Raw genomic sequence first — 10,751 nt, 5'->3', positions numbered from 1 at the left:
AAAAACAGGTTTGGAGACCCAGAGCTGAGAACTACTGGTTTGCATGACCAGAGATGAAACTGTGAGTCTGTCATATACTTAAAACTTCATTTTTACTTTGATGAAACATAACCCTTAACCCATTATATGTCCACCTGAAATGGAGGCAGTGATATGAGACTGAGAAATAAAACCTCCTATTGTAGCTTCAAGAAATGTATAAAATATAAATACAGTAAAACTATAAATAGGTATCCAACCAAACTTTTATTGGGGTTTTATTGCAATCTACTTTCAGCAATAAGGGGAAAGGAACCATAAAAAGTCCGACCAGATTTTATTCGACAAAGCAATTTTTCATGAACGCTTAAGGTCAGTGTATATAGTCAGCTCAGCTTCCAGTATCAACTCGAGTACCTCATCGTGGAAATTTAGGCCAGAATGACAACAGTAAGCCATCGCAAAATCCCAAATCATCTAAGATTAAACCATACTGTACATATAAAGTATACTAAATACTTTGTAATAAATAAGGATTTAAAAAGTGTCGCTTAGCCCTTGTTGAACTAAATTCAATTATTAGCATATTCTTTAAGTACTCCAGTTAATAAAGGTTTGATTGTACTTCAAGAACTATGACTTCTCCAAAGATAAAAAAATTAGTTCTTGTTATGACAAAAATTCAGCTTAAACGCACATTCACACTTGTTCTTTAAAGCATGTCTACATCATATAACCTCTCGTGCCTGGAGACATGGTTCGTATGGCAAAAAGTCATATGCAAAGCACTCGAGGGCAATCCTCCCATGTCCACATCCTCCAAAAAGCCACACTCGGCCTCAGTGTAAAAGCTATATTTTATTGCCATGCTACAAAATGTATGAAGTTGGCACTGATAGAAAGAAACAGAGCACAAAGGGTGGGGAAGGAGAGTGGGCAAAAGATGTTGTTACATATACAACAAGATTTCCATCAACAGTGGTAAATTTTGCCAATTTCAAAAATGCAAACCATTATTTAAAATGCTGATATGAAACAGCATTAAAATACATTTTATGCATAGTACAGTATCACTTACATCTTTTATTAGAGAAATGTGGAATGTTTATAAAAGAAATTAACCACAGGGGGTAAAATTCATATTTCATATACAATTTGGCAATGGTAGTCCCACTGTTAAACAACTTTTTATAAAAGAAAAATTAAAAATCTAATAAGCTACCTTTATACAAAGTTGCTATATTTATGCCTTTATGTAGGAAAAAAACATTTATAATGCAAATGAGGACATACAATAATCTTACAATATTATACAATGTAATGAAAATAAAAACATTAACACAAAATTTGTCCTTTATCAAATGTGTATTTTGCATTTACTAATGCAAATGTGGCACACTGGTGACTACTGTACTATTAATACCAGTCCGTCAGAGAATTGCAGTTGTAATGATGCTACAAAAGAATTGTTTTACCCCCCCAAAAATGAAGAAGTAGGAACGGGGAATAGGGATGTAAAGAACAGGAAAGAGAGATATGGTGCTGGTTTGGGCAGAGTATCATGTGATATGTCATAAAATAGTTGTTAATTTTTCAAACCAAAAACATTTTCTATCCATTTTGGAATTTCGTACCAATGCCTTTATTCAAATTTGGCAAACAATAGGGAAAAGGTAATTAGTACCATATACCTCACATATCAGAAATATGAATGAGATGCCAATACATCAGTTACTTCTGAATGTTGTCTCTGATGGTATATCTATTTCAAGGATATATATGTATATATGTTCATATACATATATATTTACACATACACACACTACACATTGCACAGAACACTTGGGCATTATGAGTTAGGAACAGCACAGGAGAAAGTGGGAAGTACTTTTTAGCTTGTTAAAACTTTTACCTTGAGGCAAAACTATGGTGGCACATTATTGGGAAACTATGAAAACATAAGGCCCCTGTCCCATTTTTAATAGAACATTACTGAGGTACATTTTTCTATGTTGTGCCACAGATTCCTTTGGGGGGTTGATAAACACTAGCTTGACTTACAACATTGAACTGTGGGGTCAACATCAATATCTATAAAAACAAAGACTGCTTGGCAAATCTTCGTACGTCCTAAATGTGATCTATCCTGTATATACTGAGAAGTGAAAAGCTTTTTGCTAAGTCTTCAAGAGTAAAGTGCATATCTCATCACTCCACAGCAGCAGTAAATAAAAGGAACTATTTGCCAATCTTCCTGGAGGGAGAAAAGGCACCATATTTTCAGTTTTAAAAGAAGATGAAACTGGGAAATAAAACACACTAAGACAAAACAGAGTCAATACCCATATCAGTTTCCAACCCTGGTCTGGGATAAAAGCTGTTTTGATCTATATGGATAAAAGGGGATTCTGTTTGGGAAAATATATGAACAATGACTAGAGTTCCAAAACTGAAAGTGGGATCACATGGTCTATCAACAGAACAGAATATCTAAAATCAGGTCTGCCTCAGAAAATCTGAAACATATGGCCACAACTGTATCCCAATAAAATATCGCATTCTAGAATGCACCTGCTAGTAGGTTCATTCTTCCAGGATGGAGCTTAATGCCCACGACTAGACTACTGCAAAGGACAAGGAGTGTTCTACATTACTTTTTATTAAATAGGATCACAGGTGATTTCCAGAGACATCTAGAAATTAACACCAGTTTTATGTATACATCTTCCTAATATTCATAGTACCTAAAAATCAAATTCTTAGCAGACAAATTGGTCCCATTTCTGTTTTTAAAGCATTCAGTATTTAAAGCATAAACTGCAGTGATTATATTGGAGTTACCTAAAAAATATAAAAACTAATTAGAATCTGGAAGGAAAAATACAAAGGATTAGAAAAAGAAAATAAAGTATCCAACCTCCAAAATGAATAAATAGGTCAGCCCTTCTATTTGGAGGTTAATGTTCTGTCTTGACTGCTTATTTCAGATAAAACCGTGTGTACTAATTCCATCACAATTCATATTCCACATTACAAAAACCACATAAATTTGGCACGATTAGCAATCTACTCAGAAGAAAACATAAATGCAACAATATATTAAAAGTGGAAACTGCACACCTACACCACTGCTCTCTTTTTAGAGAACAGTGAACACTTTAGTAAGCACCAAGTTCACAAAAAAGAAGTTCAAAAAAAAGAAGAAATTCTGCTATGCACATAAACCAATGGCACTGAAAATAGACACCTTTAATAATTTATTTTCTTTATAATGGTCCCATTCTATTATTTTGCTAATCCATTCACTGTCCTAGAATTGGTTATTTATTGAACAGGCTGGATGCTACACGACGGAAACTTTCATGCTAACTTAACCTTAGTTACATCTGGTAGATCCAGATCATAATCTCAAATTTCCTCAAATTTAGAGAAAACGGTAAATTATTTTGCAAGGTTACCTAACCTTCTTTTCACTCTATCTTCTCTTGTCTTCTCTAGTATTTAGGAAACTGGAACATTCTTGATTTTCCAAGAGTTGGACATATGACCTCTTGTCAGTTTACACAAGCTTCAATTCATTTAAAATCCTAAATTATAACATAATCTCATTGCTACAAGACTTCCACTGTACCTGCTATGCTGGCAATAATCTTAACATTCCATTGAAACCAGGGGTAATCAAAGACCCACCTACGAGCGAAAGGACAGCAGAGCTGAGGAGCACTACAGTGGGCAGAGTGCAACCGCAGCCGTGCCACTCGCGGGAATCACTGCTAAAGTGCTGGGGTGGGGGTGCCCACAGAGCAGACACAGTACCTTCAGGGAACTCTGTATGTTAAAAATAGCTTCCTTTTTCTTTCCCCTCAGCTGCTAAAGAGATCATCTATGGACACAAGTAAATTTTAAAACTGAGAGAATGTTTTTATCAACTTGAAAAGTAAACAGCACATAAATAAATACTGGACAAGGGTAACCCTGTTATAGAATAACAGTAAGTTCCAAATGAACCTTCAAAACCACGATTTGACAAAAATGCCACTACACAATAAACACATAATCCAATTTTAAAACTATATACAAACTCAAACATTTTAAATTGGAAAAGACAGTAAGCAACGAAATGAGACATCCCAAACACCAGGGGAAAACTGAAGGTAAATGGCAATCTAATGGCACCGACGCCTCCATAAACGATGTGACCGTCAATAATCCATAGGCGAGACTCTTTCAAGAGATCTTGGTTCAGATTTTCAAATGTTTTGGGGTAAAGTGACCTGAGACCAATTCTTGAGCCCATCGTAATTCTGACTCAGACATCAGAGCATGCCGTTCCAATAACATGAGATGAATACACAGAAAATCTTGTCTTTTTCCTGCCTTTCAACAGCAACCATATTCAAACACAGGGCTTTCTAGTAAGCTGAAGGCAAAGGAACTGACTGGTATATAAGGAGTGTGGTACTTCTATTTCCTTTACATATGGTTTGGCTCAAGTCGAAAAGCCTACAATTAATGAAATAAAGGATTCCTCATGTTACATGCTAGATGCCACACACCATGTACAGTGAATCTACAAATATTACTTTCAAAGCCTAGAGTTTATCTGTTAGCAATGTACATTATCAAGAGGCTTTATAAAACGTTTTAAATGCCAACCATGACTTAGGCATGGATGATATGCCGAAGTCCAGAATATTGATAAAAATCGACCAGCATGTCACTCACTTCAACTCTCATCTGAAATAGGCACTGTGAAAACGGGAGTGCTGCTGTACAGTCGTGAGTGGTACATAGTGAAATTAGTGTTTCTAATGAGTACCTGCTCTACATTAATTCCCTTTAAAGAAGCACATGAAATATTAAAAAAATGTTTTTGTCAGTCTATAAAAGGAGTTAGTGTTTAGAAAAGAAAATGAAGCACTTGCATCTTCATTTTTAAAAAAATTCACAAAGGTGCAAACAATGTAATGCTTTCCAGGCTCACATGGGCAGATCAGTACTATTATGTCTAGTTTTCCTAGATGTACCATCATCTCGTGGTAGTGCTTTCTGCAAATTTGACATAGCAGCAGTTTTCTCAATGTCTATCACAGCATACAGCTCTGTGCGCCTGGTCGGGGTCTGCGGAAGAGGAGTTGTAGGCGTTTTTGGAGTCTGAGGGTTGTCGGAGTCACTGCCACCTTCCAAGTCAACCTGTATGTAATTGAGCTGCCTGTGTTCTAAACTCGGGCGTCTGATATCAAAGTTAAAGACTGTCGGTATACAGTCCCGACGCCTTGAATATTCTATTTTGTGAGCACTTGCTGGCACTGTTACATTCTCTGTATTTACATAGTTATGCATTGGATCTAGATTATTATGGTAGCCATTTAGAGATGGGGTCTTTGGTCCTAAATTGTCATCTTCATCCCTACTTAGCTTGCGGGCTTCCCAAACAGGAGGCAAAGATGGTAAATTTTCATAGTTTAGTAACGCAGTTCTTCTCTGAGCTGAGTTGTTGATATTCTGGGTATCTGAGGTACTGGTGGATGTCAGACGACCTCTCCTGACCCCTGAGGCACTAGGGATAGATAACCCATTTATATTTTCATACACCAGTTTGTTAACAGAGGGTGCATCTCTTCGTTCGTCACTGTCATATCCAGTGTCCCATTCTGTGTTATTTGCACCACCTCCACTGACTTGATCTCTTCCAATTTTCTCTAGTTTCTCTTTTTCCATTAATTGTTTTTGAACAGGAGTTGGTCCTAAGACAAATCTGACTACTTCAGGTTCAAGAAGAACCTGAGGGTCCCTGTCCTCAATACTACTAGGTTCTTCTTTTGGAGTGTTGCTTTCAGCATTAGAAATCCTTGCCTCCAATGGGACATGCACACTTGCACAATTCTTCCGCTCTTCTTGCACACCTGTAGTGTTGACATAGGTATGTACCTAAAACAAAAGAGTAAAGTGAATCAGTAATCTGCTTAAAAAATGAAAATAAGACAAAAGAAGCCTGACCACATCTGTTAATTTTACTGATTAGCTAGCTTTCTCTCTAAATATACTTTTGCTTTGAAGCTTTTGCACCTGTGTTTTTACTAATAAAAAGATGTTGGGGGAGGATGAGGGAAGGTATAGAAATGTAGCTTCCTAATTTGATAAAAGAATAACTACCCTGCCCTGACCAGTGTGGCTCAGTTGGTTGAGCATTGTCCCACAAAGCAAAAGGTCACTGGTTCAATTCCCAGTTAAGGCATATGCCTGGGTCAGGGAGCAGATGACAGGCAAAAGATGTTTTGCTTTCACATCAATCTTTCTCTCCTTCCCTTCTCCTTTCTCTGAAAATAAAGAAATAAAATATTTTTTAAAAAATTTTAAAAAGAAAACCTACTCTAACATGCAACATTATACTTGATAGTGAAACATGAAAAGCATTCTGTTAAAAAAAATCAGGGACAAATAGGGATTATAATTTTGGTGTTGTTCTAGAAATGCCCATGAATATATTAAGCCATGGCTCAGAAATAAATAAATATTAAAAAGGAAGATACAAATATATCATTATTTACAGATGATCTGACTATATAAAGAAATAAACCCTATTAGATTTAATAAAAATTCTGTAAAATTCACAGATATAAAATAAATATTACCTACTAAGAAATAATCAATAAAGTCATAATGAAAAACTCAATGGTGTTTTGGATGGCAACACAAAAAACATTTAGAGGTCTATACATAAAATATGAAAAGCTCAAAAAATGCGAAATTGAGTGAAATGTAATTACAGTAAATAATAAAAGAACTCATATACCATGTAAAAAATAAAAGAATTTTAAAACAACAAAAATGTCTTAATGATAATGACCATGGGGTTTACAATAGATAAGTACACAGCTAATTAATGCATGCACAAGGTTTAACCAGCTACTTCATTCCTCAAAAGAAAACAGAATGGTCAGGAATATTATATAATTCTATAAAAACACCACCAATAAAATCTACCTTCCTGCTACTGGTCCACTAATTATAAACTATAATATAAGCAGTACCATAAATTCTGGATTGACTGGAAGTTATTACAATGGGGACTGACCATTAGTCATGGCTATCTTTACCTATAGACGCTCCTGTCCCGAACCCACAAACTACCGCGATGCTAAGTTTCCCTCAGCACCTGCACAGGCACAGATTTCAGCATAAATCAGTAAATATACACTACTTGCTCTGATTCTTTCTTCATTACAAAACTCACACAGAAAGAGTGAAAGCTAAATTCAAACTGAAATCTGCAACTCCACACAAGCCATTATCCTGTTAGACAATGTAGCACATGCGTACCTGTTCCTCAGCCACAAGCAAAGGGTGTGTCGATTCTTCGCCTACTGAAGGCAGGCGTGCACTTCCCACAGAAGGATGTCTGCTTGAAGGGTGGGATGAAGCATCTCCAAATGAGGGATATCGGGGATATCCATTAGGTAAGTTCTGAGCAGCAAACCCTGGAGCTGAGTTTTTGTTTGTTTATTGGTTTAAGAAGAAAAGCAGGATACAGAGGTAGGGAAGAGAGAATAAAAACAAGTAAGAATCCAACCTGCACCGGCAGGACTAAGGAAGGAGTTTTCTGGGAAGATGGCAGACGCTCCATGCCAACTTTCTATTCACATTTTAGATAACATGAAACATTTAATGTTACATATTTAAAATATTAAACATGTTTATAATTATAGCTAACAGCTTTTAAAGACTGACAACCATTACACTTTAGGTCAGCCGGTGATGACTTCTTATAGATTAAATTTTATAGATTAAATATCCATAGTCTATGGTTTATAAAATACAAGAAGGAAAACGAATACTTACTTGTAGGTGTTCGAGGTGTTCTGGGGACTTCCAATTCTGTCTGATGATTATTCCTTTCAACAACTGGCTCTTCCACCACATTTATACTATTACTTTGCATAATCTCTTGCAACATGTTAAATAACTCTTCTGCACGGGCACACTTAAAGGCAAAGATTCCTATAAATATAAACCAGAAGGGAACAAAGGTTTTATCTTTTAAAATGATACAGGAGCACCTGTGAAAGAATTAAAATTGTAAAATAAGCATTCTGTATAACAAAACCAAGAAGGGTGTTTTAAATAAATACCTGATAAATTAATGATATTCCCTGTTTCAAAACATAAACCCAAAAGAAAGTTCACAGATTAGTTTCCATATGTCTCAGGGAGATGGCTCAAAATAAGGCAGATGAAAACAAGATTCGCACTCACTTCAATCTGCTTTTAACAGCAGGGGGCGCCCAACTCACCATTACCAAGGTGATCCACACCATTTGACAGGCCTGGCTTTGTCACTATGTTTAGTTATTATAATTCTGTAAGGCAGGGATTATCATTCACCTCTCATGGAGAAAAAATGTGATGTTTGACAGAGGTAACTTGCTCAAGCGCTTTCAAATTGTATGTAGCAAAATAATCAGACTATGTATCGTTTGACTCCAAAAATTAGGATCTTTTCCCAGTAAGTTATAACAGGAAAAACACACAATTTCCTGGGACTAATTATTTACTGAAAATGTTAAAGGTGATATGGGTCAAAATTCTATACATGGAGAATGTGCTTAATAAATGCTTGCTAAACAAATGCATTGGTTACTATATCTCTTTTCTTAAGGCATTTATTTGTGTAATTTTTTTTCAGGCAGGAGAAAGTAAAATACTAAACATTCTATATAGAATAACAGAAAGAAAAGTATTTCAAATGTGACAAATTTTGTAGGAAAAAAATTAAAGGCTCTACCTACCTTGTCCCGTTTGACACCGTCGACCACTTTCAAAAGAGAAGAGATTAGAGTCATAGCCATAGCGGCGCAAGCAGAGGTAGTGCCACTTTACCGAGTCACGTTTGCGAGTGTATAAAATCAGCTCTGTGTCTGTAAGTTCCATTATGCCAGAACCTAACTCATTCCCATCATCATCCACATTAATGACCTAAAAAAAAGAAAGTGTACTTAGTGCTAGCCTAACACTTCAACTCGACAGTTATACTCATACTTCACCAACTGTGGACTGATTCAGTTACTCGCTCCTTTAGTTAGTTCATTCGTCAACCAATATGTGCGTAGGACTATGTAGCAATATAATGCACAGTTTGTATCAGCAAGGAATTCACATTCCCACTGGGGAGATAAGTTAAAGGCCTTTTACTACTAAGTTTCAGAAAATGGCCAGAGACCATAAAGAACAGATCGCTTAGGGAGACCTGACTATATCCCTGTAACCAGGCAGAGTATTTTACACATACTTTTCCCATTTAATGCTCATAACACTCCTAAACTAGGTAATACTGTTCTCTCTATCCTACAAAATTGAAAACAAAGACTTAGTGATAATGTAACCCGCCCATGGTCACAAAGCTATGAAGCAATGAGGTGGTAATCTGCACCCAAGTTTGCATGATCCAGAGACCATGATTCATCGCAGACTCAGCAAGACTACAAGAGACAAAATAGCTGTGGATGAGTAAGGAATGGAGCGGTTAGCCTCTAGGTAACAGAACACCACAAGTTTCAGAATGATGACAGAAGAAGACTAATTTGATGTCGACTGCAGGATGGATCGCAGTGGTGACTCAAAGTAGAGTCCAGTTAAGAAATCATCCAGGCATGAACCAGTGACTGGAGGTGGAATCGATGACTAAAGAGGAACACATAAAGTGGCATTTTAAACAAAATGATACCAGAACAGTATCTCTGGTATCATAGGACCAAAGGGAAAGAAACAGAGGACTAAAGGGAAAGAAAAAGAATATTCCACATTGTCAGCAAGCAAATATCATCATCATTTATTAAAATAAGTAAAGGCAGAATGAATAAAAAAGGAAGTAAAAGGGTCTGGGGGTACAAGTGAAAAGCTATATTAAGTAAAGTAAAAGAATGTCCAGGTGGGCAGTAAGAGTAATTCAAGCAGCTGTACTAACCTTAAACTTGTTCCGATGGTTATCTGGGACAGTGTCTTTACCTGGACAGCTACAACAGCTACCCATGGCTTCTTTCAGAAGACCATGTGAGCACTACATGAAAGATAATTTGGAAAAAATTATTAGACATAGGATATAAAAATCATAACATAAAAAAAAGGTTTTAGAAATCATGTAACACAAACTCTGCATTATTTTGATGAGGAAAATTAAGTCCAAGAAAATATATGGCTGAAGATAGATTTCATGCAACTAACTGGTGAATTTTGCTCAGAGACAATGACAATAATTTTCTAAGGTAGACATCAGAGAAATCTCAGATTTCCAGTTTAACTTCCAAAGGTCTGCTTATTTTAAAATTATCTTAAAAAGCAAGTCAATTTAAGGTCTCATATGTAGCACTATTAAAGTCATTCATGGAATTAACCTCTTATGGCTTATGAGGAATTTCACCTCTCTCTTTTAATAAATTTCCATAGGGATGCTAGACTTCTGGCTTGACAGGTTTCTTTACTCCTCATTGTAGTATCTTTTATGTAGTCCACCCGGCAAGAGTTCATTGGTAAATAAGACACAAAAACAAACTTGGAATATTTCACTAAGAGAGAAAAACAATTCAAAATTCAAGCAATCTCTTAAAAGAAAATATTGGCAAAACTGAGTGTATCTATCTAATCTTCCTTCCCCACAGGTTACAGGTGACATTAAATTCTCAAGAACACACCAAATGAACAAAGGAAAAATAAAAAATGTCACTCTTTCCCAAACAAGGGGAAGAGAATGAATGTGACAATATTTGAAAAGGAGG

At 36.1% G+C, this 10,751-nt stretch overlaps 1 protein-coding gene across 5 annotated transcripts in view; it reads right to left on the bottom strand.

The window, feature by feature from the left end:
• Positions 1-227: 227 nt before the first annotated feature.
• Positions 228-10,751, bottom strand: part of FRS2 (fibroblast growth factor receptor substrate 2) — a 103,061-nt gene continuing 92,537 nt past the window's right edge. For 4 of the 5 annotated variants that reach the window (XM_053661558.1, XM_053661561.1, XM_053661560.1 and 1 more), the window contains 5 exons: positions 9,944-10,036; positions 8,769-8,955; positions 7,822-7,980; positions 7,303-7,466; positions 228-5,910 (listed from right to left, as the gene is read on the bottom strand). In XM_053661558.1, coding sequence (XP_053517533.1) covers positions 4,960-5,910; positions 7,303-7,466; positions 7,822-7,980; positions 8,769-8,955; positions 9,944-10,036 — 1,554 coding nt within the window. In that variant the 3' untranslated portion in view covers positions 228-4,959. Of the gene's footprint in view, positions 5,911-7,302; positions 7,467-7,821; positions 7,981-8,768; positions 8,956-9,943; positions 10,037-10,396; positions 10,542-10,751 lie in introns of all 5 variants that reach the window. The other variant, XM_053661562.1, reaches the window with a different exon arrangement.

Source organism: Artibeus jamaicensis, unplaced genomic scaffold (assembly GCF_021234435.1).
Source record: "Artibeus jamaicensis isolate MK-2021 breed Jamaican fruit bat unplaced genomic scaffold, CSHL_Jam_final contig_233, whole genome shotgun sequence".
In the NCBI taxonomy this organism is placed as follows: Eukaryota; Metazoa; Chordata; class Mammalia; order Chiroptera; family Phyllostomidae; genus Artibeus; species Artibeus jamaicensis.
This window is presented reverse-complemented; position numbering and strand designations above follow the sequence as displayed.